The sequence below is a fragment of the Chaetodon trifascialis genome, chromosome 4 (genome assembly GCF_039877785.1).
Source record: "Chaetodon trifascialis isolate fChaTrf1 chromosome 4, fChaTrf1.hap1, whole genome shotgun sequence".
Taxonomy (NCBI): Eukaryota; Metazoa; Chordata; class Actinopteri; order Chaetodontiformes; family Chaetodontidae; genus Chaetodon; species Chaetodon trifascialis.
In genome coordinates this window covers 22341681-22369528 of record NC_092059.1, presented here as the reverse complement: position 1 = coordinate 22369528, position 27848 = coordinate 22341681, and the positions used below count along the sequence as shown (strand labels likewise).

At 43.0% G+C, this 27848-nt stretch overlaps 3 protein-coding genes across 10 annotated transcripts in view; 1 reads left to right on the top strand and 2 right to left on the bottom strand.

The window, feature by feature from the left end:
* The window catches only part of atp11b (ATPase phospholipid transporting 11B), a 48233-nt gene extending 42251 nt beyond the window's left edge, over nucleotides 1-5982 (top strand). For 4 of the 8 annotated variants that reach the window (XR_011602104.1, XR_011602105.1, XM_070960304.1 and 1 more), the window contains 2 exons: nucleotides 121-284; nucleotides 5587-5982. Coding sequence is in view for 5 of the 8 variants with exons in the window: in XM_070960304.1 (XP_070816405.1) it covers nucleotides 121-284; nucleotides 5587-5668 (246 nt within the window). In the remaining 3 variants the exon portion in view is untranslated. Of the gene's footprint in view, nucleotides 1-120; nucleotides 3779-5586 lie in introns of those variants that run through there. The other 4 variants (XM_070960301.1, XM_070960298.1, XM_070960303.1 and 1 more) reach the window with 3 other exon arrangements.
* A 5630-nt stretch (nucleotides 5983-11612) lies between these two features.
* On the bottom strand, nucleotides 11613-20220 carry mccc1 (methylcrotonyl-CoA carboxylase subunit). The gene is made up of 19 exons (XM_070960641.1): nucleotides 19912-20220; nucleotides 19261-19304; nucleotides 18738-18877; nucleotides 18499-18594; nucleotides 18160-18281; nucleotides 17797-17944; nucleotides 17585-17706; nucleotides 17350-17461; nucleotides 16825-16906; nucleotides 16609-16736; nucleotides 16351-16534; nucleotides 15935-16044; nucleotides 15595-15811; nucleotides 15372-15458; nucleotides 14406-14455; nucleotides 14179-14316; nucleotides 13380-13487; nucleotides 13214-13285; nucleotides 11613-13124 (listed from the first exon to the last, which is right to left on the bottom strand). The coding sequence occupies exons 1-19, from the start codon at nucleotides 19965-19967 to the stop codon at nucleotides 12987-12989; spliced, it is 2154 nt and encodes a 717-aa protein (XP_070816742.1). The 5' UTR covers nucleotides 19968-20220; the 3' UTR covers nucleotides 11613-12986.
* Nucleotides 20221-21320: 1100 nt separating this feature from the next.
* Nucleotides 21321-27848, bottom strand: part of lamp3 (lysosomal associated membrane protein 3) — a 37433-nt gene continuing 30905 nt past the window's right edge. The window contains exons 4-7 of the mRNA XM_070960101.1: nucleotides 23239-23364; nucleotides 22450-22522; nucleotides 22161-22331; nucleotides 21321-21460 (exon numbers count right to left, since the gene is read on the bottom strand). Of these exons, the coding sequence (XP_070816202.1) occupies nucleotides 21321-21460; nucleotides 22161-22331; nucleotides 22450-22522; nucleotides 23239-23364 (510 nt within the window). The remainder of the gene's footprint in view (nucleotides 21461-22160; nucleotides 22332-22449; nucleotides 22523-23238; nucleotides 23365-27848) is intronic.

Sequence of the window (27848 nt, the reverse complement as noted above, 5' to 3'; positions counted from 1 at the left end):
CTCCACTCACTTCTCCCTCTTCTTATTTCCTTTATTCCATACCACTGTCCAACTGTTCACTTCACCCTTTCCTTCCTCGGCACATTCTGGGTCCTTCCACCTTGTTTCTCCTTCCCCCAGTCTCTATCAACCCCCCAGGCGCAGACCCTCAGCTGTGTGGAGTCCCTGTGCTGCTACCAACATGGGCAGAGCGGCTGTTCCCGCCTGGCCCACTTCCTGGAGCAAATGACCGGGCAGTGTCGGGGCACCGCCAACCATTGCCACACATCCAGCCACAGCAACAGGTGGGGAGGACCACGACGGCAAGAAACAATGATTATGCATCCTGATGAGCCCTCACCACCTCTTGGTTACAAAAATTTGGCCTGCAAGCGTGACTGTTTTAGCCCTTAATGTGGCTACAACCCTACTGTAAGTCTTTCTTGTTCAGATCTGTAGTTGAGTAAACAGTTGTGGGGGAGCAGGGTCTCAGACAGTCTAAGAGACTGGTTTTAGCGTGCAGCTTAGCATAACTTTGGGACAGCAGCCGGACAAGGAGTTCTGCACTCATTGGCTGGTATAATGAGTTTGTTATATCCATCAAAGTGTATGTTGGGAGAGTGTGGAGTCGGAACATTTTGATGAACCAGGCGGAAATGTGTGTTCAGTCTCATATCCACAATAGTGGACTGTCAGAGATATATCAGTACACCTTGTAACCAAAATCAAAGAGACCAATGACTGAGTAGGTTGTGATGACCATGCCCTCTACATAGCATGCAGATGTGGATGTTTGGCACTTTAGCCAGGGAGAATTTGGATTCCAGCATTTTTCTTAAGGCTCTTACGATGGAGACCTGGTGCAATGTAAAGGCACCTAATCGGTCTCAGTATTACACTATGTAACCTGTCTTGTCTAGCCCCTACATTAGTGCGGGTTTGTCCATTAGCCCATGTGTCTGTGTCCTAATCATCTATGCTATGATCTGTTCTTCTGTCCGTCCTGTCTGTCTCCTCTGTTTCTGCTTAATGCTCCCTTAAATTCAAAGGTTGTTGTCCAATGGGAGTTAGCCTGATTAGTCAGTTTTCAAGGAAGACTGTCTAATCTGTAATGCACTTTAACATTTGTCTGTATGTCAATTATTAAGTTGACTTATTAGCTTTAGCTTGACTTGTATATTGTCCAGAAGGTCTTCTGGTTCACTTGAGGTCTTCTGCACTTGAGATAAGGCCAGATAATGGTCAGCTGGTTGAATTATATTTGATCTCAACACCGAATTTGTGGCGACTGAACTTTGAAGCTGTACTTTGCAATGTTGCATTTTGGTGCGCCTAAGTGGCAGGGAGGGGTATAAATAATGAAACATGATGTCAGTTTACTGCTCAGTGACCTCCCAGTAAGTGCAGATAAAACTTTCTTCTCTGCTGCAGCTCCCCTTTGTGATAAAGAATGATAAAGCATCAACAGCTTTGATGCTTTAAAGTGCAGCTTTAAAGACAAGTGAGCCGAGTTCACAGTTTGCTGGGCCGCCCAATCTGCAGATTCAGTGTTATTGTGTCTGAATCCCAGTGACGCAGAGGAATCATTGATTAATTGACCTGATTGACCATTTCTGCTGAGCAATCAATACTCCCCAAGACAACATGGGCCCCTCAGTATTGATTCCATCAGTAAAGAAGATGTAGCATTCTTGTTCTTTGTGTGTGAGTCTTTTGCAGTGGACCTTGCATTGAGTGTGGGCACGCATGTTTGTTCCTTCATGACTGTGTGTGTGCGTGTTTGTAAAGGTAATGACAGCATGCGGGTCAAATAAGAGATGCACTGTTCTCCCCACCCTCCCATCAGCCCCTCTGGACAGCAACCTGCAGACTCTCTGTGGTTGAGTGGAGGACTGGCTCATCCCGGTCAGTCAGGCCTGGGGGTGACAGCACTCATTTGAGTCATCTCGTATAGAGACATGAAATTGTGACCGGCTCTAATGGCATCTCTTTGTAACAAATTTGATTCAGTGCCAGGCCTGTGTTAAAAAGAAAAACATCTTAGACATCATCTTAGATTAATACATTTCATTATTCCTTTGAACAGTGGTGGGTGGGATATGCGTCCATGAAATGATCTATTTCAGTTGTTGTCATGGTCGTTTCACTGGAAGAAAGGAAGCTATTCCTGTTGCTTCTGCGTCAAATTACCACTAAATGCATGATTCAATTTAGATGACTTTCTTCCTGTGGGAATGATTGATTTGTTTTCTGACCTTGGCACGAAGCCGCCGATTGGATTCTTCCGACTGAGCAAACAGCAGTCAATTTGTACTCCCAGATGGAGAAACATAAACAGTGATCATAAAATGCTCTGCTGTGATCTGCTTTATACTGTAAATACACAATCAACTCATAGAATTGGGGCTGAATGTGGAGGTTTATTTTTTATTTCTCATCTCCTTCCCTTAATATCACCTCTCCTTTCCTTCTCTCCACCCCTCCTCCTTCCCCTCCCTCTTCTTTACCTTCTGGGTTTGAGGAAACAAAGCAGAAAGAATGTATGAAAGACTAGTAAGACTCAGCCCACATCTGGCCTTAATGCTACGATACTGCCATAGGGGAAAGGGAACATATGCACCCAGTCCAATATAACACTCATAATGACTGGAAGGGACATATAGCAAGAATATTAACAAACATATATAGTACATCAACTATTTATCTGTTATATACTGGAAGCCCAACTGTAGCTGGCTGCTTGACTTGGCCTGTTGTTGAATGCTCACCACAGCTGAATCATGGCGAGGGGCGTCAAAGTGGGAAGGGACACGAATGTCAGGAGTTGAAGATGTTTTTCAGAATAAACGACCTACACGACCACGTGTTGTTGTCAAATCCCAGCAGCTGCGCCTCCATCCAAATGTTAAACACATTTTATTCTGACCTTTTTAAATGTGACGCCTTTGTTTTGGAGTTTCCAAAAAGGCATCTTGAACATCAAGATTTGTGCAGTTGAAAATAAAAACATTTGATGATATTGTCTGGATGCATCAATTAACAGGCACGAAATGTACAGAACCACTGAGCAAACATAGTTCTACAAGTCCTCTTTCAAAGCGACTGTCGGATATTTGACTAAAAGTTGTAACGTCGGTTCATTCTCTGACTTAATGCGCTCTAAGCTAATAAAGGAAATAAATCCTTGGATGGAAACTCAGCTGCTGTCTGGCACCGATCATTCCTTTTCCTCTCCTCTTCACCTCGAGCAAGGGGGCCACACCCTAAACCAGAGAGGCTGCTGGGAAATCTCAGAGAGTCTTTTTTGTTTGTTCGGGGGGTTTTTTTGTTTGTTTGTTTTTTTTGCTATTTCCTGTATGTATTACTCTTTTCTACTGGATCCTGAAGCCTTATATGTGCTTCTGAGAAGAGGCCAACTTTGAGGGCGTGCTTGTTTTATAACCAGGGGTGCTCCCGGTGGGTGGAGTTTACCTTCTCCACCAGTTCATATGACAGTGTAGAACTCCACCTGTCTTGTCACTACTGGCTACATAACAAGGATGCCCAGACTCTGTCTTGTTGCATGGGGGCTGCTGTTGCCTTTGGTACTTTGTATACGATGTAAACTTGTATGTATTTGTGCCCCCTCGACACTCCTCCTCTTGCACTTGTCTCCTCCTGTCCTCACTATGTCCTCGACCTTGTGTATCTGAAATTTGCATAATGTGGTTCGACCTTCCAGATTAATTATTCATGTGCTGTTAACATCCCTCGTGAGCTTCGTCTTGTCAGAATTCTGCCTGTTCTGTTCTTTTCTTGGGTTCATTCCAACACTGTTCTGGTGTTAACGTCCTCTGTGTTCTGTCGTAACCCACGGAGCAGAGATGGCTTTAGCACTGAGATGCTTCAGTTTGACCTCAGCCCTGGTAGACAGCCGATCTGGTGATGCAGCACGTGAGAGTGCCTACAGTCGAACCGCCATTTGAGTCATCAGCCTATTTACAGTCCACGGGTGGCCCTGTTTTCCTGTTCACCAGGTCTTAAAACGGTTGTCTTCATCTCAGAGAGCAGCGTTGAATTAAAGCTCGGGACAATTGCGTGTTTCACAGCTGACCTTTAGAACTTAAAAAGTAATATCTGAAGACGTGGACAGACAGGTGCAGTGACTGAGGTCTTCCTCTCGACTTTTATCCAGCTCTAAAACTATTTAGCATGTTTCTTTAGCTGCGCACACACGTGTGGCTCTGCTCGTGCAGTCATGTGAAGATCAGGTGAGGCGGCCAGAAAGGAAGCCCTGTTTGAAGTCAGAGGATGCTGAACCACAGTTTCTCTGCTCCACCCAGCTGATGCCGCTTTGAGGCGTGAAGCTCTGATCAATGACCACTTTGATGTGAGTCAGAGTGGCGGTGGTGGCAGCAGTGTTGGTAGGTTTGTTGCGGCCTTTGCAAGCTGTGACTTTCATGATGGATCCATGTTGTATTTTCTTCACGTCCAGCCCAAACCCCGGCCGTTTAGTTTGGAAATGTTCTGAGTGTTTTACAAATGGATGAGACCAGATCAATCTTTGTTCGACATTTCCAAAGCAGATCCAGCTCGCTAAGCTAACAGAAAGGACTGTACTTGCGTCACGTCTCTAAACAGGATTATACAATACAGTGCAGATTTTATATATGCATATGTTTAATGTTGTGGAAGATAGTATACCTATTTTTCTAGTAATAAAGTGAAGCTATTAAAATGGCAGGCTGAACTTCAGATATCAGATACTAGCCCTGGTTTTCTCACAAGTGATTATATGAAGCGTGAATGTTTGTTTATCATCATGATTTCTTTCTCTTTATGGTGTTTATTTCCATCCATGAGTTGAGTAGCCCAAGTCTCACCTCACTTCCTCCCTCCTCGTGAATGACGTGCAGTGTAAAGACATGTAAAGGGACAGATTTGTGTTTTAAGAAGCATTTGCAGCAAACCTTTCCTGCCATGTTTGAGGTGTGACAGCAGAGACATGCAGCACTTCAGAGCTAATGAGCTGCCTCTGCACAGCTTTATTAAAGCTAAACCTTAAGACTGTCTCAGTACCAAAGCCTGGGCATCATTTGCATCTCCCAGCACTCTAAGGACATCAACAATGGTCCCACACCGCTGCTTTTTACACTAATAAAGCAAATGAGAGATTATAGTGGATGTAGCTGGATTTTAAATGTTGTTTTCATTCCCTGCCTGTTTTTTTTGTGTGTGATCCAGATGAGCTGTATGTACTCTACAAGTGCAGTACAGAACAGCAGTGGCAGTACAATGTCCTGTTGTCATTGTACCTGCTTTATGAACCAGGTGCACTTTGATGGACCTGGATTAATATGAATGAATGAGGAGAGACTTTGGATACTCACACTAACATCATCACACCCATTACTAACTCTTCACTCTTCACCCCTCGCTCCTCTCTGCTCCTTCCAGCCTGGTTGTGTCGATTGTAGCAGCAAAACCTTTGAACAACAGTGTGTTACCCAGTGACAGCTGAGCCCCCCCCCCCCCCCCCCCCCCCCCCCACACACACACACACACACACACACACACACACTCGCTCCGTCAGTGTCCTAACCCTCAGTCACTGCTGCCTGTTTTCAGGTCTTGGAGCGACACGGAGAACTTCTACTCCAACGATCGCAGCATCCTGACGCTGTCGCCCATCGAGGCCTCCCACTGCTGACTCCCAGGGCCTCTGACTGTAACACACAGCTGGGGGAGAGCTGCTGCTCCGCTATGAATCATAATCACACCCCACCCCCATGACACCATTTTCTGAACCTGCTTCAGTTTAAAGTCAGTGCGTTCTCAGCTGGACACAGACGGGAGCATTATGTGAAACTGAAGGACTCGGCTCGGTGCAGCAGGCTGCTTTATCCCTCACCTGTTTGTTTCCCCCCAGTGATCAATTCTTAGTGCAAAGGTTGAGAAGGACGTCAGATGGGAGCTGCAGCGTGGAAGGCAAGGAAATTTGAGTTGTGGAGCAAATCAGCATGGCATGAACATGGCATGAGCAGCAACAACGATCAGATCTCTGCTGCTTACAGGTTGTCTGAAGAATCTGAAGACGCCACATTTAAATTCAGTACCCTTTAAAAGACAGTCAGCTCACAGGTGCTGCCCTCTGTCACGCAGCTATTTATTATTCATTTCCAGTTCAGTTGCCAAACGTACTTCTTCTTGCAACTGACATAAACAAGACCTCGTACTGTAAGTCTTACATTTGAAGACACAGAATGGAGATTCCTGATCACCAGGTTAGCTCCAGAAGCTAATGTCAGGCGTCAGTCCTGCTCAGTGCATCGCGGCCTGAGGACTGTGACTGAGCTGAGCTGGTTTGGACATGCTGACTGACCTCAGCACAGGGCTGAGGTGGCCTGTAGATCATCCATGTAACACCAGGACAGAGGATCTTTGAACTCAGACTGCATTAAGAGCACATCTCAGAGGCTACAACCCAAACATCATGTTGCCTCCTTAAACCGCTACATAAACTTCCTCTTTATGCTGTCGGCCCCGCTGCGTCTTTGTTTCTCCTCCAGATGGAAAGGGAAAAAGCTGGACCGCTCTGGGTCCTGTAGCCATCAGGGCCTCGCCGGTTCTGATCACGTCTAGACTTGATTCCGTCAGACAGACAGTACTCGCTCAATACAGTGCAAGGAGAGTCATCTCTACCATGGAACCAAAGACCAAAGGATTCTGACTGGAGTTCAAAAGATGTTTATTTTTGTGCCTGATTGTATAGAAGCTTATATTATTAAGAAGACTATTCTATTTGTTCGTGCTGCTTTCTCGTGTGACTGTTGAGGCCTCGGCCTCCCCGGTACGCCACTCAGAAGGAGGCCAGATGGGGTCTGTTTGAAAAGCCATACACTTTCAAGAGGTTATATTATTGATAGATTATCGAAGGTACTGCAGACAGAAGCTGTGTGAGCCTGTCGCTGTTGTCACTTTGTGTTTGGAAGCTTGTTCCCTTTAAATGCCTTTTCTCATTCAGCCCGGCTAGCGAAGGCATCTCTGCATTGAAGACCACGAGGCTCAGGGGAGATTCTGAGGAGTTTTATAAAGCATCTGTACAAACAGACGTGGAGGTGGAATCATCCCACTCACAGTTGCTTAAAAATATTTCCTGCGTATTGGATCGGAGATCGGTACCATTTTTATTTCAGCGACGCGATGATGGCTTGAATGGCGAGATGCTTTTCAAAACCGTGGCTGATGGGGGTCGACCCGGACAGCAGAATGTCTCTATCTTTAGAGGGTAGATATCTCAGATGAGTATAATTCAGCTTCAGTAGATGAAAAGATCAGAGCGTTTGCACACAGAAAACTCACATTTAGTTCTTTTTCTTTTGTGTGTCTCAAATCATTGCTCCTCTCACCATTGAAATCATCTGAATCATGTTTTTGCTGTTACTTTGTTTGTCATGTGTGTTTCTGTCCACATGTTCATGAAGTGTGTGTGTGTGTGTATGGCTAGTTGAAGGAAGTACGGTACGCAGCCTTGTTGTGAGCTCTTCTATGATCTCCTTGGCCACATGCAGGTCGAAGGTCAAATGTTTGACGGCTCTATTTCAGGAGAATTCAGTCCAGAAGGTGACTGACAGCTGACAGAAGTGCAATGTAGAAACCTTTCAAGACAACCGTTTTAAACTTGACATCCACACAGCAATGACGGTACATGCTTCAGCTCACAGGGAACACACACATCATCTGATGAGTCTGTTTAAAGACAGCAGCTCAAAGTCAGAGAGTCAATAATGGTTCTGTCACTTCGTTGAATATCCTGTGTTCTTTACAGTTCACGTTGTGTGACGCGTACCTGGGCCTGTTGTATCCTTTCTGTTCATACAGGTGACAATGAAAGTCTATTTATTATTGCAGTATGTTTTTTTCTGTGTTTGTGTTGAACTTTTCTTACATATCAATATGTACGTGTGTCACATTCTGAATGCAGCAACTTCCTAGATGTTTTATGTAGGATTAGATGTAATCAGGGGGTTGAGCCTCCATGAAAGCTATTTTTGTCTGACCTGAAAGGTGACTGTGCAGCTGGTCGCTGTCAGCTGCTAGCCTCAATGTTAGTCTGTTATGGGACATTTAAAAGGACACTTCCATTGAGATCACTCCATGCTGCAACCCAACAGGTCTTTCTAACCACTTGAGCTCATACATGCTAGAAAAATGTCTACCTGGATACACCTGTTGGTACCTGTAATGTGGAAAAATACATGTTAATGCTGTTTAAAGGGGCACTTACACATAAAGCTCAGTGTACTTGTCATGGAGATCACTCCTCAGCCTGTGGAAAGAGTTGTCTGTGGCTCTGAAGGGAGCTATGAAATCAACCGTGATGTCATCTTGAGCTTTTGATCTCAACAATTCGACAGAAACTTCAGTACAGGCGAGGGCCGTGGAGTTAGACAGATGAAGACGTGGAACAGACCAGAGTGCTTCTTAAGATGCCACTGAGAAGATCCAGTATTTTCGGAGCTTGAAACAAGACACTTAAATCCAGGAAGTCTTTGCCTCTGGTGCATTCATTTTGACCATTCTTTTCTATGGAACTTTATGGACATGCAATACTAAATCCATGAATACCCCTTTAATACCTTAAAAAGGTCAGATTTGATGTTGCAGAGGCAGAGGCGTCCAGATTTAAGTGATGGATCCTGCAGCTTTCCCCCTCTGCCTGCGAAATGTCAACATTTTTCCGACTGCACACGAGTCTCCAGCCCCAGCTGAGATAACCCCGATGAGGACGACAGAGTTTGGAAAGCTCCTCCAGAGCCACAAAAGATGCTTTTCACAGACTGAACAGGATTTCCTTTTGACAGGCAACATTGATGCGTAGAAAACAGCAAACTTATGCAAAACCACACACAAGTTGATAAAAATCTTGGGAAAAGATAATAGCATCTTAACGTCAGAGTGATTCCACTGAAGGTCAGTAGATGACAAAGTGGAACCATCACCCAGCCCTGAAGATGTGATGTGCCAGATTCAGCCAGGAAGTAGAAACCAAAACTGTTCCACCCACCTCTCTGGACTCAGCAATAACCTCAGTATTCAGGAGGATCTGGGAGCATCAGAGCTGTGAGCCTGCTGAGTTATTACACAATGTCAGAGCAGATGGCAGAGGAGAGAAGACAAGTCCTCCCCGCCAAAGGCGAACAAGGCGGGGATGTGCAGAAACACCTGCAGTGTTGGTGCATTTCTGATGCCCCCTTGTGCTCATCTATGGAGACCCGAAGAGTTCAAAACACAATAAGACACTGTCATATTAAAGGTCTAATTAGCAGGATATATAAAGATCAAAAATAGAAGCAGGATGATGTACAGTCTAAAAACCTCTAAAACTATCTGACAATGTCTTTGATCTGTATTTATCATTTTGAACACTTTGGGTCTCTGCATTCACCATCCAGAATTCTACCCAGACTGTATGTCCAGGTACAGACTTTTTTTTTTTTTTCTCAACATATCAAATGTTATTGGGGCCCAAGCGGCACTCGAATGATATCATCAGACAGATGCTCTATTTTTTTAACATCAGACGTGACTTTAATAACAACCAAAACCTGATTCCCCAAAGCATCACAGCACTGATGTCGTGGAAGCGTCGTTACTAAAGAGCAGCAGCGTTCAGACACGAGGCCTCTGGGATATTTCTAGAAACAGGAGATTACTCGGCCACATCATTTTTGAAAAAATGGCCATTTAATATTTTAGTAAGCCTCCACTGCAGATGATGACCATGTCGTCCATCAGAAGCACCATCTAAGTTTAATTGGATTCCTTCTTAAAGGGATGCTTCAGATTTTTGGAGGTGGATGGCGGTTGGTGTGCTTCTCCAAACTGGGGCTGTGCTGAGCGCCATTTACAGGTGATACTGACTATGCATACGTACCTGAGTACTTAAAAAAAAGACTATATAAGGATCAAACAATCTTCAAGTAATGTCAGGAAGTTTGGAAGAAAAACATTTTGAAGAGCTGACGGGTGATGTCAGTGCAGAGATGCTTTGGGAAAACTCAGCCGCGGTTTGCAGACTGGAATCAAATTAAGGTTTCTTTGATCAAATCAGCTAAAAAGGGGAGTCTAAATAAAATGTCAAGCGGTCAGTTGTGTGCAGCAGTGTGTCCTGTGACTCAGCAGCAGCCGGCGCCACACCAGGCCGCAGATCATGTCGGTGCTCGACGGTTTGCTGAAATCAGTTTTATTGTCTCATCAGTAAATCATGCTGCAGCAGACGATTAATAAACCACCATCATCAGTCTTCTGTTGGCCGGTACCTGTTGGTGTCTGTCTGTCTGTCCTCCCTCCTCCTGTCTGTAAATCTACTCGCTGATTGTTATGAAGATGCTGATCTATTTACGAAATAAATACATTTTTAAGAAACGGGCTTGTGGAGAGTGACTTCATCCATTTCAGTGCTCTTATGCGAGACATTAACTCAGCAGTTCACACATATGAACAACTCCAAAGAAATCTCATGTAGTCAGTGAAGGAGAGAAAACACAATCAGCACTTAGTATCCAGCAGAGAGCAGCAATTAATGTACGAGTCAGACTGAGCATCTCCGAGGAGCTTACAGAGTACAAAGATGGCAACTTCTTATTTTGTTTTGGTTACTATTTTGTTATTATTTAACTCTTTGCTGATTTCCTGGACAAAACATGCAAACGCTTAGCTGGTTAATTAATGATCATAATAAATGAATTTCATTAACAATGAAAATAGTTAATATTAGATTTGACAGCTTTAAGATGAGACAACAGTCAGCAGATTCATAACAGTGAGACATTTCTGTATTGCAAACCAGTTACATACCGAATATACCAGCTAAAACTTTGTTTTACACTTGGAGGAATTTCTAACATTAACATCAAACTGAACTTAGAAGGAAAGTAAATGAATTTCCCATTAACACAAAAATATTTTTATTTTTATTTATTTATTTGCGTTGTAATATTCTGTTTACTTTTTCCAGCTTCTCCTCTGTGCATTAAGAGACAACAATGTCCAACAAACACACCTACTTTAAAATCAAGTGTTTTTAGTCTGCATACTCAGCTCCTGGCCACATGACGCTGCTTTTTGACTCTTACCTGGGCTGTTCGACACACACAAATTTACCGAAACTAACCCGTCAGTCTGCTTCCTCTCAGTCTTTTCCCTCTTAAAAACGAAAAGTTCTGTTTCAAAAACGCTTTTGTTACTTCAGTCTCACCTGCGCGTCGTTCATCCAATTACGTTTCTGGTGGGTAACGTCTTCTTCTTCGGCTAATTATGTTGCGCTAAGGCGTAATGGGCTCATTACTGCCACCTGACGACTGATGGCGGTAAACACCCACTGTTTTTCCCCATATGGCCACAAGGGGGCAAGAACGAGCCAGGTTGGCCTGCTGAACTGCGGGGGCTGTTTAAATCATCAGTAAACTCATATTTGTGTATAGCAAGCATTTTAAGAGGACGAGGGAGATGTCAATTAATCCCAGCATGGACACAACAACACACTGAACAGAGGTCACATTAACCAGTAAAAGTAAATGAATAAAAGTGTGACCCAAAGCAACACACCTTCAAACACAATGTGTTGACTTGATGAAGTACGACACCAGGCTGTGCGCATACATTGAAATATTTTTATTACAGTATCTCACCAGTCCAATGTCATTTAAAAAAAAAAAAAAAAATCTTGAAAATGAACACAAGTGTTGATCAGTTTTACTCTACAAGGCCTCATAACAAACCAGTTAGTAAAAAGAGAGCAATGAGCATAAGCAGGTCGAGATCACATGTCGTCTGTGGGGTAAATCAGTCAGCCTGAGGGCGGATTTTCACAGAAACAAACCATCTGTCCGTTTAAAGCCCTCTGTGACCGACATTTCATCGTTTAAGGGTTACTTTCAAATCAGAGTTGGGAATCATTAGATAGTTCTGGAGTGTTTTCAATTTTTTTCATTTTTTCCTTAGTGCAATGTAACAATCTCCTCTGCTCTGCTTGTTTTTGTGAGGACAAACCTCAGGGGTAATAGGTGAAGAGTTTGGAGTCAGTCTGGAGGGACACTGAGCGGATTTTGAAAAACTGGACATCAACAAACCCCAATTACAAATATCACTGTCCAGTGGGGGTCATGATGTAGCTTCAGTGTCCATTTTTAATGACCAGGAAAAACAGCCTTGCTTTAGGCGTAGTGACGATGCAGATTTTAAATACTGGCAGGGCATCTGATATTTACAACTAATGGGACAGGTTTCCAAACGGCTAAAATATCCTGTCAGAAAACTGCTTTGATGTCATGGCTCTTACTGCACAGTGACGATAATTGCATGGCATTTTTCCCCACACAAACCAGCAATTAAGCATTACAATTGATGAAGATTGACCGTATTCATCCGAATTATTTGAAGTTCATGTAAATGTCAAGTTTCCCCCCTACAGTCATCAGTAACAGTTCCTACAGCCACGTATGGCAAAAGTCTGCAAGTGTTTTGTCTAATTTCTCACTTGCCATCCCAGTGCATTCAACTGGGAATGAACAATTCAACTAACCCCACACCACTGACAGAAACCAACACAGGGAGGACAGACGAATAAAATGAAACTTTGCAACACACAAGAAAGAAAAGCAGAAACAGAGAGAAGTTGCAGAAACGACATTAATGTAAATATTGTGATGTGTAGAAGGCAACAGTACATTAGAGATTCATGTGATTCATGAGCCTTTTCACCGCCGTCACATGAGTCAAAGCCAGCACCTGTTTCTCACCTTCCTAAGAGCATTTTGGGTCCCATGGGTCAAAGCTTTTGTCTCATCCCTTCCAGACTGAGCCGAACTCACCCCAGCCGATGCTTCAGGTCCTGCCTTTAGGAAATATTAATCTGGTGCTGGACACCAGCGTGGTTCAGATCGCCTCTCCTTCCCTCCAGCTGTCACAGTAACTCTCTCCGACCTGTCAGCGTGTACTCGTGGGTGTCGTGTGTTTGACTCTATTTACTGGCTGCTCCCCTCCCCCTCCCCCTCCTCTGCCTCCTCTTCCAGTTCCACCAGAGGAGCGTGCCGATTGGCCTGAGAGCCCTCGCTGAAGAAAACTTTCTTGATCACGCCTGACTTGGGCGCCCGGATCGTGTGCTGCGAAGACAAAATAAAAACTATTACACAGGCAGCAGAGTGTGTGTTTGTGTACCTGTGATCCAACAGGTAAAGGTGGAGTCCCTCACCTCCATCTTCATGGCAATCATGACCATCAGCGGGTCTCCTACAGCCACTTTGTCTCCGGCTTTCACCAACACCTGAACACAATACAACTGATTGTTATTATTTGTTTGGGCAGAGAGACGTTAACGACAGCCAATTTTAATCACACGCTAACACAGCCAAACTCGCCTTCTCGATGGTTCCAGTCATGGGGGCCACAGCTCCGCCCTGGGCCCCAGAGCCGCTCACACCGGCCAGATACTTGGGCACAGGAACAGACACCTCGGCGCTTCCCTCCTGCACAAAAGATGTAAAGATATCAGAAGGTAAGAGGATTTGATTCGACTTTAACTCCCCCTGATGTCAGATTTGTGAAAACATGCCACAGGCAGGAGATAGAGATAGTCTGTGCAGCGACAGGTGGAGCGCAGCTCTCTATAAACTGACTGGAGAAAATGTGGATTAGCAGCTTTTATGTCACGTGTTATTTGTGAAAGTGAATCTGCAATAAATCAACTGTAAACACGCTAATGAACACATACGCATTTTGTACAAATTGCTGAGGCTCACAGAAACAGCAGTAAATGTAGACTTAGTCCACTCACTGTTTTGCTTTCTGTCATGAAACATTTAATGCAGTATCTTTGGGTCTTGGGCTGGTGATGGTTTCTGGGATACTGTGATGACCATCTTTCACAATCTTCTGCATTTCATGGACCAAACAATTAATCAATTACCCAAGACAAAAAGGGGAACAATCATTAGCTGCAGCCCTAAAAGAAACACTGCTTCTTTGCTGCTACCTTAAACACACATCGATCACTCTGCAACCGAGATGACAGATGATGACTCTGCTCCACTGACAGAGGAAACGTGTAAAATGGAAATCTGTGTCGTACACACCATAAGTAGGAAAATAATGCATGTAAACATGTCTTTACGTCACACTCAGCTGTGTCCATTGTCAGCAGTAGTGGGAGCAGCATACCATGGAGAACAGGTGCACCGTGTTGTCCAGAATCACCAGTTTGGGACGAGACTTCACCCCATTTACAGAACAGTGCAGGAATGACGCTCCACCTTCCATCTCCACCTCCCCAGTCACATGGTACACCTCCTCACCAATCTGAAAGGTATGCATGAGACGTGTTCAACTGACCAAAAAAATGAGAACACTGATTAATGACGGAGGATGCAGGGCGTATTCCAGCTCACCTGCATCGTGTAGCTTCCATCTTTGTTGTACACGACGACCACATCAACCTCTGCGGACACAAACACACGACATGAGCTGTTGTCTGTTCTAAATGGTAATAACAGGTCTGAGAGGAGGACTGAAGCAAACGAGGGGAGACAGTGAAGTAAGTAAATGCAGAGGCTCTAGCTGGACGTCATCATCACAGCGACACAGCAGCAGCCAGGGGATTTATTTCTGGCCTCACAGTGACATTTTTAATACAAGCCTTGCATAATGAATACGGGTTCATTAACAAACTGTCACAGACCATCTAGCTCTGAACTTAATTATTCAAACATCTGCTTAGTACAACTAAAGCAGTGCACACGTAGTTGAACTGTCATCCCTGACAATCTATAACTCTAAAGCATTGAAAACATTAGTGAATTAAGTTTTTGATTGACAAGCCCAATGTACATACATGAATCCCAGTTTATATGTTTCATGCTGAGTATATTCCTCCTTTTTTATTGAATATCTATTGGAGCGTTGTAGGGGGGAAGCCAGAACAGTGTGTTTTGTATTGCACTGGAAAGAAAAGAAGGAATTTCCCATCACCCACGTCATAACTGAAATTAGCCCTGTCCTTTGAAAATGAATCAACAACAGTGAAAATGGCTTAACTTGACTAACTATTTGCTGGTTCCAGAGTCAAACATGAGGATTTGCTGCTTTTTGCTTGTGTCCAAACTGAATATCTTTGATTTTAGTAGAGAGTAGTGATTTTAGTTTAGAACAAATGAATTCACAATGGCTGTCATTGCAACTCTGTAGTGACTTCAAGTTCCTGACAGAAACGGCTTCTCTGCAGTCTCACCACCTTTGATCCCGGGGATCAAAATTCTGGTTCTCCATTTGTCTTCTCCTCCTCTTGTCTGTCCTCCACCTTCCCTGCCTGCTGCACACTAGGGGGCGATAAAGGCTCACCACATTCTGTTACTCACTTTTGTCTCTGACCTGTAGCGTCATGTTCCTGTTAAACTGAATGTTGCTTCTCCAGCCGCTGCTGGAGCCAAATGGGGAGAATGGGTCTGAAAAATCACACACACACACACACACACACACACACACACACACACACACACACACACACACTCAGTACAACAGTACTTTTTCAGGTCAAAACGTGCTATAAACCATCTGTCCTGATAACTGCCATCTTCTCACCAGTGGAGGTCTGTGTGAACTCCAGTGTGTGCTTCCTCTCCTGCAGCACCAGGCCCAGGGCCGCCTGGCAGATCATTTCCCCAGAGGGAGTCTTGGGAGCGGGGAAGAGGTCAGCATAGTGCTGAGGGATGAAGCTGGTGGTCACATTTCCAGCCTCAAACTCCGGGTGGCCCGAAAGACTCAGCAAAAAGTCGATGTTAGTGTTCAGTCCCACGATCTGAGGATGGCAGCAACGGACAGGACAGAGGTAATGGGGGCTTAGGGTTCACTACGTACTGTATTTATCTGGTAAGTTCAGTTGCATAACATGCACAGAATCACGTGAGTGTTTGAGTCTTACATTGTACTGTCGTAAACAGTACCGCAGCTTCTTTAAGGCAGCAGATCGGTCTTCTCCCCACACCACAAGCTTGGCGATCATTGGGTCATAATGTGCAGACACCTCGTCCCCTGAAAACACACACACAGACACTGCATCAGCTATAAAGCTTTTCAATTAACTTTATTTGGCCCTTGCTCATCCTTCATTACCTACACAGACTGAAGCATGGACATGTTTTCTACTTTTTTCTCAAAAAGAACAACAATGGACAGACAGCAGTCAGCACTCATTGCTGTGGTTTCTGCACGGCATTTGCCGTTTTGTGCGTCATCAGCCAGCGCAGCTACTGTGAGATATCAAGCATTACAGGTTACATGAAGACTGGAAACCCATTCACGTGAACACAAACAGAGGGTAAGACGGAGACTTCCTACCATCCCTGACTCCAGTCTCTATGCGTGTGTGTTGGTCGGGTGGAGGGGTGGAGAGATGCAGCAGAGGCCCCGCCCCTGGCAGGAAGTCGTTGTTTGGGTCCTCTGCGTAGATTCGAGCCTCAAAAGAGTGTCCCCTTAAAATGATGTCATCCTGGAGGAGAGGCAGGCGCTCACCTGCTGCCACCTGGAGGAGATTGAGAGTAATCAGCGTGGCTGAAATCAAAGCTGTGTATTTCCTCTCCCTCCCTGCTCTCTCACCCTGAGCTGCCACTCCACCAGGTCTGTCCCAGTGATCATCTCAGAGACGGGATGCTCCACCTGCAGCCTGGTGTTCATCTCCATGAAGTAAAAGTTATGCTGCGCGTCCATTATAAACTCCACCGTACCTACACAGGAGGACAAACGGTAAGATGTCAGGAGCCTCTGTGTGAGGTGTGTGGGATGTGTCAGGCTGAGTGTGGGTGTGTGTCTCACCTGCGCCTACATAGCTGACAGCCTTGGCTGCTCTGACTGCTGCCTCTCCAAGTTTCCTCCGGACCTCAGGGCTAATACCAGGCTGAAAAAACACAAATACGAATGCAGTGAAAATACAGGGAAACATTCGACTGTTGACAGAAACAAATTCAGTTGATCGTGGCTCTAATATCTGGCTTCATTTAACATGAAACTCTACCAACCCAGGTGGACTGGGACTTTTCCCAGTTGGGAACTCGTTTTTCTGATTATTGTGACACTACATGAATAAAGGATTAAAGCTAATTTATAGAATGTACATTTACGGATTCAGGAGAAATAGATTTCTACTTCCCTGTTTGAACTCGTTCATGACAGGAACAGTTTGGTAACCAGGGCTGCAGATGTTCAAACGGAGTCATTTTACATTTTCCACGACCTACAAGCTAATACTTTGAATGTCAGAATTCATAGCGCCTTTCCCAATTCCCTGTCAGTCTGTATTAGTTCTGTGATACACCTGTGTGACCACGATCACTCACTCACCCCTGGTGCTTCCTCTATGATCTTCTGATGTCTCCTCTGGACGCTGCAATCTCTCTCAAACAGATAGACAGCATTACCGTGCATGTCCCCGAACACCTGAACCTCCACATGTCTGCAGGTGACAGGCACAAATTTAAAAGGACACATTCACCTTTTTTCATGTGAGCATACCAGCAAATGAACAAAACAAGGCAGCAGAACTGGCTGGTTCGTGGTATGAACGCATGAATATCACCTGGGGTCCTCAACAAACTTCTCAACCAGCATGACGTCATCGTTGAAGGATTTTCTGGCCTCTCGTCTCGCCGACTCCAACTGCTCCAAGAAGTCTGAGTCTGACCGGGCAATACGCATCCCCTGAACACACACACATACACACACAAAGTTAACTTTTGTTTCCGGAGGTTCCTTTGTCAAAGTTATTCAGGTCTTTTCACCTCTGCTCACCTTCCCTCCTCCTCCACGGACGGCCTTAATCATCACAGGGTATCCTATCTGAGAAGCCTCTGCTTGCAGCCTCTCATTTGATTGGTCCTCTCCGTGATAACCGCCAATGATTGGTACCCCAGCAGCTGACATGATGTGTTTGGATGTGCTGAAAAAGGAGACAAAGCAATAAAAGTCAACTCCCTTTGGTTCCTAACTTTTCTATGTTTCTGTTCTGCAGTTCTGTGTGGTGTCTCATCATCTGTTGCTCCTACAGTGACACTAATTCCTCCACAGGGGCCAATAACGTTTCGAATCAGGTCGCAAAAAACATAAAATGATCATTTGAGAGAGAATATACTGTTTTGTATATACGTGTGTTACCTCTTAATACCCATGTCTCGGATGGCAGACGAAGGTGGCCCGATGAAGATGATGCCTTCCTGTTTACACGCCTCTGCAAACTCTGTGTTTTCTGACAGAAAGCCATAACCAGGGTGGACCGCCTACACACACAAAAAACACATTATCTGAAGCATCACATTTGACAATGTCAGAGCTTCACTGTCAAAGACAAATGTTTCTACAGGAAGAATATTTAAAAAGATCTAAAGATCATAATCTAAACTTCCTTGTTGAAGTAGCTCCTTTAAGAAGAATTAAGAAAAATAACAGCATCACAACTCCCCACAAAACGTTCACAACCAGTAGAGGATTACCCACATGTGATCCAGACTTCTTGGCCACTTCCAAAACTTTCTCCATGGAGAGGTAACTCTGCTGGGAGGGTGGAGGGCCAATATGGTAGGCTTCATCTGCCTACAATGAACCCAAAGCGGAAACAGACCAACTGAACATCAGACCACTTTAGCATCTACTACCTCACTGTGTTTGTGACAGTGAGGACAGAGACACAGACAATCACGAAGCCCTACACAAGACAGAGCTGTGCTGCATCTCACCATGGCCACGTGCATGGAGTGTCTGTCTGCATCACTGTACACTGCCACAGAGCGGACGCCCATCTTCTTGGCTGTGCGCATCACGCGGCATGCGATCTCTCCTCGATTGGCAATCAGCACCTTCTCTATCCTTCCCACCCCTGGAGAGGACACAGGACACGTTACTGAGTTATGTCCTAAATGACAGCAAAGCTTTTCAAACAACAGTCTTCACTACTCACTCACTAAATCAGTGGTGCAAGAGGTTTGAAAAGGCTCACAACCATCATTATCAAAGGTCTGCTGGAGTAAAGATTAGAAATTTTTTTCTGTGTTATGTCATTATAAAATTAGTATCTTAGGTTTTTGGACAGTTGGTTGAACAAAACAAGCAACATGGATCTGTCATGTTAGGCTCCAAGAAACATGTGAGGGGCATTTTGCTATGTTTTCAAACATCTCGGGTATGACAGAAAACAGATTAGGAATCTTGTCAATTTGACTTTACAACAGAGAACTTTTTGTTAGGATTTCCTTCACTCACCTCCTGAAACAAGCCTCACACCTCTTTTGGTCCATGACAATTTTCTGAGGAGAGGAGAACAACTTCAGTACCATTCAAGTTTCTGCATGTCTGTGAAGGGCACAGCAGATGCTACATGGACGAAATGCGGTGTCCCATGGTGGCTAATTTATGAAATAGTACGTACAGTAACCAGCAAAACCAGCAAAAATAAGTGAGCTGAATGTGACACTGAATGAAGGCTGGTTAAACACAGTGTAGTGTTACACACAACTGTGTGCACGTTATACCAGCAGCATTAGCAATGCTAGCTGACAGTTCGCTACCTTTATTTAACCTTGCTCAGCTCTTATCTGACCTATTGTCTGACGCACAATGACAAACATTTCATCAACACGTTGATGTTGACGGGAGAAGGAATGTGATTTTAACCAGGTCAACAATCAAGAGCATCAGCGGATAATTTACAATGAGGAGTGTAACAGTGATAGCTGGACAAGTAACGTTAGCTTGATCTGTCAGGTTAGCTCACTGAGGTGGCGTTTACATTGGCCAACTTGCAAACTTGATAGCTGTAAGCTAACGTTAAAAAAGGGTTTTAAAAGCTGGATGGAGGGGGAAGCCTGTCTCAGACAAAAGCTCAGCAGTCATGTAACAGTTTGATGTACTCACTGTGTAAATATCCTCAGACCCTGCAGAGTTGGGAAACTCAGAATAACTGCAGCCATAGCTACTGAGGCTAGCTGCTAGGTAGCTAACGGACTGACCAGCTGAGGAGGAAAAGGCGAAGTGGTGATTTACTAAAGAGTTCATACACCGTTTGGTTATATTTTAACTGCAGCAAAATACTCAGTTTAAACAGAAAGAAGTAGATGAGGCCTTGAAATTGTACATTGGCACTCATAAATGCAGCCACACGTTAGTTCATTATTGTATTATCACTTATGGCCTTTCCAAGTACCCGTACCGTCGACAGCCAATGAGAAAGAGAGATATGGAGGCGGGGAGGTAGCAGCAGTTACCATAAATCACCAGCAGATGGCAGTGTTTCTCTCATGCAGGTGGTGAGTCAAGGTAAAGAAAAATCCATCCATCCATCCATCCATCCATCCATCCATCCATTTTCTATACCGCCTATCCCTTTCGGGGTTGCGGGGGGGCTGGAGCTGTCAACGGGCGAGAGGCGGGGTACACCCTGGACCGGTCGCCAGTCGATCGCAGGGCAACACACAAGACAGACAACCATTCACGCTCACACCTAAGGGCAATTTAGAGTCATCAATTAACCTAATGAGCATGTTTTTGGTCTATGTGAGGAAGCCGGAGTGCCCGGAGAGAACCCACGCATGCACGGGAAGAACATGCAAACTTCACACAGAAAGGCCCCGCCGGGAGATCGGCGACCTTCTTGCTGTGAGGTACGCGCACTACCTGATGCGCCACCGTGCAAGAAAAAAGAAAAATCACACAGCAATAAAATAAAGTGTTCATTTATTTTTATTTGTTTTTGAATAAAAAAACACACAAAAAAAAAATCAGTGATTAAATTAGATGAAAAATTAAGCATTCAACTACTATACTGGCTATATTGTAACTTTTGAGTTAGGTATTACCTTTACAGTTGAAGACAAAATGTATTTTATTCAAAGATCTTATTGCTCAGGATAGCCAAGATACCGCAGCCAAGCAAAAGTGACTGATAAACTGTGATGAAGCTGCAGAACTTGAACTAATTAACTGTATCCCAGCCATTTATATTCAAGAGTTATATTATGATAACTCGCAATAAACAATACCATGTCTGATGGTTCTTGATATTGCTATTGCAAATAAAGGCTCTGCAATTCAGTATCATTCATACAGTATCTCCAAAGAGAATGGAAGATTATAATAGAAAATGAAATAATCTAAAAATAAGAAGTAATTAAAGAAAATCAAAGGAAGAAGAAGTCAAATAGATAACTGCTATAACATTGTTCACATTTATATGTAGAATAGACACTAGACATCTTTTGGAGGGCAATTTTGAGAACTTTTCATAACAGTCACTGAATATGAAATATTCTTTGAGCTGGAGTAAATCAGAGCCTATCGTATCCTTGTCTGCGGCGGTCTTTGACAAACAGGTATGTCAGCACAACCATCAGAATGAGACCCACCACTGTGGCCCCGAAGCAGATAGGAATAACTCGCTTGTTATAGTCAGCCCAACACTCCACCTCTGAAACATAAGACGGGAGGAGAGCAAAATGTTGTTTCATTAACCATTCAGGTATCTTGTTCTGCAGAAAGCTGCAATGCAGAGATACAGTAAATCCACTGTTTTTAGAGCAAAGTTATTGTCCTCCATCATTTAAAATTCTGCAGAGCATCACTTAAGCATTAGCTTTAGTTTGAGGAGGCTTATACTGTTTTGCAGCAGGTTCTCATTGGGCTTCGGATCTATCTTCTCAACCAATAAAAAAGGGTCACCAGTCAGGCTTTCTATCCGATTTAATTTCTTTTATATGACTTAACTTCCTCTTTCTGGCCCAGAAAAAATAAAGGCAATTAAACCCGATATAACGCATGGATTGCAACCTTAGTTTTATAGTATCCTGTTTTCAAAAATTGAGATATATTCCCTAATTGACTCCCTTAACTTACTGGACTGTGCTGAAGCTAACAGACTGGTTAGTTTCTCAAAACTAATGTTATCAGGGAGTTTTTGTAGATCTTTTTCAAAAGCATTTTAATACTAGAACTTGTCTGAGCTTTAGAAAACAATCAAAAATCTATTTTCATGCACGAGAAAGCTTGCAAAGTTGCTGCTCATAATTATTTATTTGTCTGTGTGCTTTGACTTGGTATGAAGACCAGAGAAGGGTGTAACCTGTCCAATAAAGGGATTTATAAGCCTTCAACTTGCGAAGTATACGCACCTGTTCCATACTGTCCTTTGGGCAGAGTGAAGGCCTGTACCTGCAGAGGAACCAGCTTGATCTGCAGCTCCGGCGACATCACAAACATGCTCTCAGATTTGCACTTGAAGCTCTGTCCATTAGCTGCTGTGAACAGCTTGCGATGGGCCACCAAACCTGAATAAGTCTTATCTGTGGGGAAAAGGATGGTAGGCAGGGACAGTTAGATTCTCAGTGTTATTGTTCCAGATCAGAATTACCAGCTGTATGTTGTCTGTCTGTCTTTCTCTGTCTCTTTATGTGGTCTTACTGGCACATCCTGGGCAGATGGGCAGTGGAGACACATGAGAGGTCAGTGTGGTGACGTAGAAAAGATTATTTTCCTGGGGACAAAAGTATGGATTGAACCTGATTCAGAAATCCTTGAAGACACCCACCATGTAAACAAACATCATTTCATCATTTGTTGTAGATATTTTGATAGAGATGTGAACCTGGAGGACCCACTGATGCTGATGTTCCGATGACATATGGTGGATTGAATATTGCCTATATTATTCTCATCATATTTCTTGAATTTTTCTTTTCCATAAAGAGCAAAATACAAACTTAAACATGTTCTCTCTTTTTCTCATTTGTTTCACTTTTGTAGACAAATGCACAAAGACCTTTTTTTCAACTAGCAGTGACAGAAGAAAGCCTGCATGTCTCGCCTCTATTACTTTCATTGTGACCGCATTTCTGAACATTTCCCAGGCATCAAACTGGACATGTGTACTAATCTAGGGTGCTTCCATGTCGAGAGGCTGATACTAATGAATTCACAGTTGCCAGTTAACCTAACCTGCATGTATGGTGGAGAATGTATTCAGGTCCTTTACTTGAGTAAAAGTGTGTCTAGGAAGTATTAAGTTGCATAAAATGGAAATACTCCAATTAACTCCAACAAGTACTTTGAATTTGCACTTAAGTAAAGTACCTGTATGTAAGTTACCTGGTTACAGTCCGCTGCTGCCTGCATGTCTCTGGATTGTGGGAGAACATAAAAACTTCACACAGAGAGGAACGTGTGGGCTTTACTGACTAATGTGCTTTGTACCTGTGTGAAGGTGAGCTGCAGGCTGGTAGCATTGTCTGGCAGTGTGAGAGAGAGAACAGCAGCTTGTTGGCCACAGAGGCCACTGGTCCTGACCCTGGAGGGCTCCAAGTTGAGAAACCATCCATTCTGAAGGTACAGAGAGAAATATTGCTCAATATCAAGAGACCAGTCTGTTTTCTTCTCGGGTTTAAACCTTTGCCAAAACTGTGACTGTATTGACACGCACCACTTATGTTTGACATGTGAGAGTATGAGCGTACATGAAAATATGTCACATGAATCAACATCAGCCAGTGTTCACTTTCATTTACTTAAAATGAGCTCACAAAGAGATGCTGACCCGACATACATGCACATTCTGCAAGAAGTGCTGAAATACTAGAAAATTACACACACACACACACACACACACACACACAAACATTAGTTCAGAAAACATGATGTTCCTGTGTGATCAAACGAACAATGCTGAGGGAACTCCTTATGTGCTGTTGTCTTAAAAGTTTTCAGCTTTAGCTCCCTGACTTTACAACACTTCTTAACTCAATATATGTCAATGCTGGAAAGTGATTTATAGCATTGCAGCAGGCAGGGAAACGCCAGAATATGGCTGGAACAGTTACTGTCGCTCCTCAGGCCCAGGAAGCCAATCTACATAGAGCTGAAGTACCCATGTCACCTCTGAGCTAGCTTCTGTTTCACTGGCTTCTGTAACTCAAAGAAATCTCTCTCACAATTCTTTCTTCTGTCTTCCTGAAAATGTAAATGTGTTACTGGTTTACACACCAGAATGACTGCTTGGCATATTACTATTAAAGAAATTACACATTTTTTTAGTATGCAAGGAAACTACAGCTCCTTCAGATCTGGTTGCATGCTTGTGTGTTATCATAAATTGGCTTCTTTGTGAATTCCAACACTGTTTTCTGAAGTAATTATCAAAGTTTAAGTGATGATGGTCTAAGGATTATGGTGAACGGTGTTCATTAAAGAACATCACATGAACACAAAACATCCATTAGAGTTTAAATGGCTCGTTCAAAGACACTTAAAGGAAAAACGGAGCGTCTCATTTTGTTTCCATAATCAGATTCTCCTTTTTGGAACAGGAAGAGCCAGAAAGACTTAACAACACAGACACAGAAGGGACATTACTGTACATGGACTGAATGAGAAAAAAGAAGTACTGTCATCCAAGTCCTGCAGGTGTCCTGACATTAACAATAACAAATGACAAATACAAAAAAAAGCCTAAAACAAGCCTAGAACAACTTCCAAATTAGGAAGTTCCCTTGAGAAGAACCTTAAAACCTTAGAAGACATTAAAAATGACAGGGAATATAAAAGTAAAACAATTAAAAATCATAAGCATTCAATTCCAATTAAATTCAATTTTATTTATATTATAGATTATCACAACAATCCCCCCATGAGCAAGCACCTGGTAGCAGTGGTGAGTAAAAAGTTTCTTTTAACAGGTAGAAACCTCAAGCAGAACCAGGCTCTGGGTGGTCGGCCATTGGCTTCAACCAATCAATCAATTGGGTAAGAAAGAGAGAGAGAGAGAGAGAGAGGGAGCGGGGGGGGGGGGGGCAACATAACATGAAAATATATGTCATCCATGACACCCCATCCAATGGACAGAGAAAAACATCCAAATGCCCAATAAAAGAGCTCAAGTTTGGAAGTTTCCTTGGGAAGAATTACACAATAGAAACCCTCTTCCAAGGCTTATTGGTGTCTAGACATTTACAAACATAAAACAAAATACGGGAAAATTAAAGACAACAGAATTAAAGCATGTCACGACACAAACCTGCATTATGCAAGGACAAACCTCCAAAAATCTGTCAAGTGAGTTAAAGTTGAAAGTTTCCTTGGGAAGAATTACACAAGAGAGACCCTCTTCCAAGGCTTGTTGGTGTCTAGACATTTACAAAAAGAATAATAAAACAAATTACGGGAAAATTAAAGACAACAGAAATAAAGTATGTCACGACACCAACCTCCATTGTGCAAGGACATACCTCCAAAAATTTGTCAAGTGAGTTAAAGTTGGAAGTTTCCTTAGAAAGAATTACACAAGAGAGACATTCTCCAAGGCTTGTTGTCAAGACATTTACAAAAATAAAAATAAAACAAAATACATCAAAATTAAACACAACAGAAATAAAATATGTCACGACACCAAACTCCATTGTGCAAGGACAAACCTCCAAAAACCTGTCAAGTGAGTTGAAGTTGGAAGTTTCCTTGGGAAGAATTACACAATACAGACCCTCTTCCAAGACATACAGGTGTCTTGACATTAGAACTAAAATGAAATAATAGAAAATAAAATGAAATACTTACCATGGAATCATAATTAAACAAAACAAAAATAAAGTATGTCACGACACCAACCTCCATTGTGCACAGAGAAACCTCCAAAACCCTGTCAAGTGAGTTAAAGTTGGAAGTTTCCTTAGAAAGAATTACACAAGAGAGATTCTCGTCCAAGATTTGTTGGTGTCTAGACATTTATAAAAATAAAACAAAATACAGTAAAATTAAAGACAACAGTAATAAAGTATGTCACGACACCAAACTCCATTGTGCAAGGACATACCTCCAAAAACCTGTCAAGTGAGTTAAACTTGGAAGTTTCCTTAGGAAGAATTACACAATACAGACCCTCTTCCAATACAATAAAATAAAATACTTACCATGGAAACATAATTAAACATAACAAACATAAAGTATGTCACGACACCAACCTCCATTGTGAAAGGACATACCTCCAAAAACCTGTCAAGTGAGTTAAAGTTGGAAATTTCCTTGGGAAGAATTACACAAGAGACCCTCTTCCAAGGCTTGTTGTTGTCTAGACATTTACAAAAATAAAAATAAAACAAAATACATCAAAATTAAAGACAACAGAAATAAAGTATGTCACGATACCAACCTCCATTGTGCAAGGACATACCTCCAAAAACCTGTCAAGTGAGTTAAAGTTGGAAGTTTCCTTGGGATGAATTACACAAAACAGACCCTCTTCCAAGGCATGCAGGTGGCTTTATATTTACAGTAACTAAATTGAAATAACATAAAACACAATAAAATGATATACTGTGACAGTTTGACTTGTTCTTTTTGAGTTATGGTTGTTATTATTATGAGGGGTGCCAGCCAGGTCTCTCTCCTGGCATTTAAGAGTAGTAAGTCAGGTATAGTTTAGTTTGTGAGTTTGTTTTTTCTTTAAATGGGTTTAAAGCAAACCGCACAAAGGATGTACATACATAGATTATTACACCCTGCACATTGAATGAGACACCACAAAACACACAACCCAACACAGTATATGTTGCAAAAAAACAGTGAAAATGTATTGTAAGTGCTGTACAAGATCCCCAAAACCCCCACAAAACAATGCAAGAACCACAATGACCAATATTTACAAGACACCCACAAAATCCCAATCCAGTCCACAGACAACTCAAGGCAATCAACTTAAAATTCCACTCCGGGTTTTCCTTCAGCTCAACCAAAAAAAAAAAAAAACGACTCAGTTCATAAAGAAATAAAGTTCAGTTCAATTCAGTTCAGTTCCAAGTTATAACAGTCAGTTCTGAACAGGAACAGGGCAGAAAGAAAAAAACCTTCAAGCAAACTGAAAGGAAGAAGAAAAAAAAAAAAAAGAGTATTAGTTCACTTACTGAAGTTAGTCAGTCAGTCAGTCCAGTCGGGGTTTTGGCTGCTGGTTTGAGGAAGAGTGACTGGCTTCAGTGAACAGCTGATTTTGAGAAGTGGATGGAAGCGATCCGGGTGTGAAAAGCGTTGGCGGAGATCGTGTACCAGAGGATGAACAGACAGCGGAGGATGAAACGTCCAGAAGGGATTAAACGGCCTTACTCAAGTTTTAAACCGCGCTGAGCGTGCTGCTCGGTACGTCTCCCACACTCTCCTCTCCTGCTCTCCACAGAGTGAGGGATATGGGAGTGAACTGAATGGAGGCGCGAACTGCGAACGAATGGGTGAGTGAATCGTGGATGGGTGTGTCTGTGGGTGTATCTGGGGTGTGTTTAAGGTGTAACTATCCTGGTGCTGCGATCCAGGTTGTCACAATACTTACCATGGAAACATAATTAAACATAACAAACATAAAGTCTGTCACGACACCAACCTCCATTGTGCAAGGACATACCTCCAAAAACCTGTCAAGTGGGTTAAAGGTGGAAGTTTCCATGGGAAGAATTACACAATACAGACCCTCTTCAAATACAATAAAATGAAATACTTACCATTGAAACATAATTAAACATAACAAACATAAAGTATGTCACGACACCAACCTCCATTGTGCAAGGACATACCTCCAAAAACCTGTCAAGTGAGTTAAAGTTGGAAGTTTCCTTGGGATGAATTACACAAAACAGACCCTCTTCAAATACAATAAAATGAAATACTTACCATGGAGACATAATTAAACACAACAAACATAAAGTATGTCATGACACCAACCTCCATCGTGTGAGGACATACCTCCAAAAACCTGTCAAGTGAGTGAAAGTTGGAAGTTTCCTTGGGAAGAATTACATGTCACACTCCTTCCCCCCTGAGAGAAGCCTGAA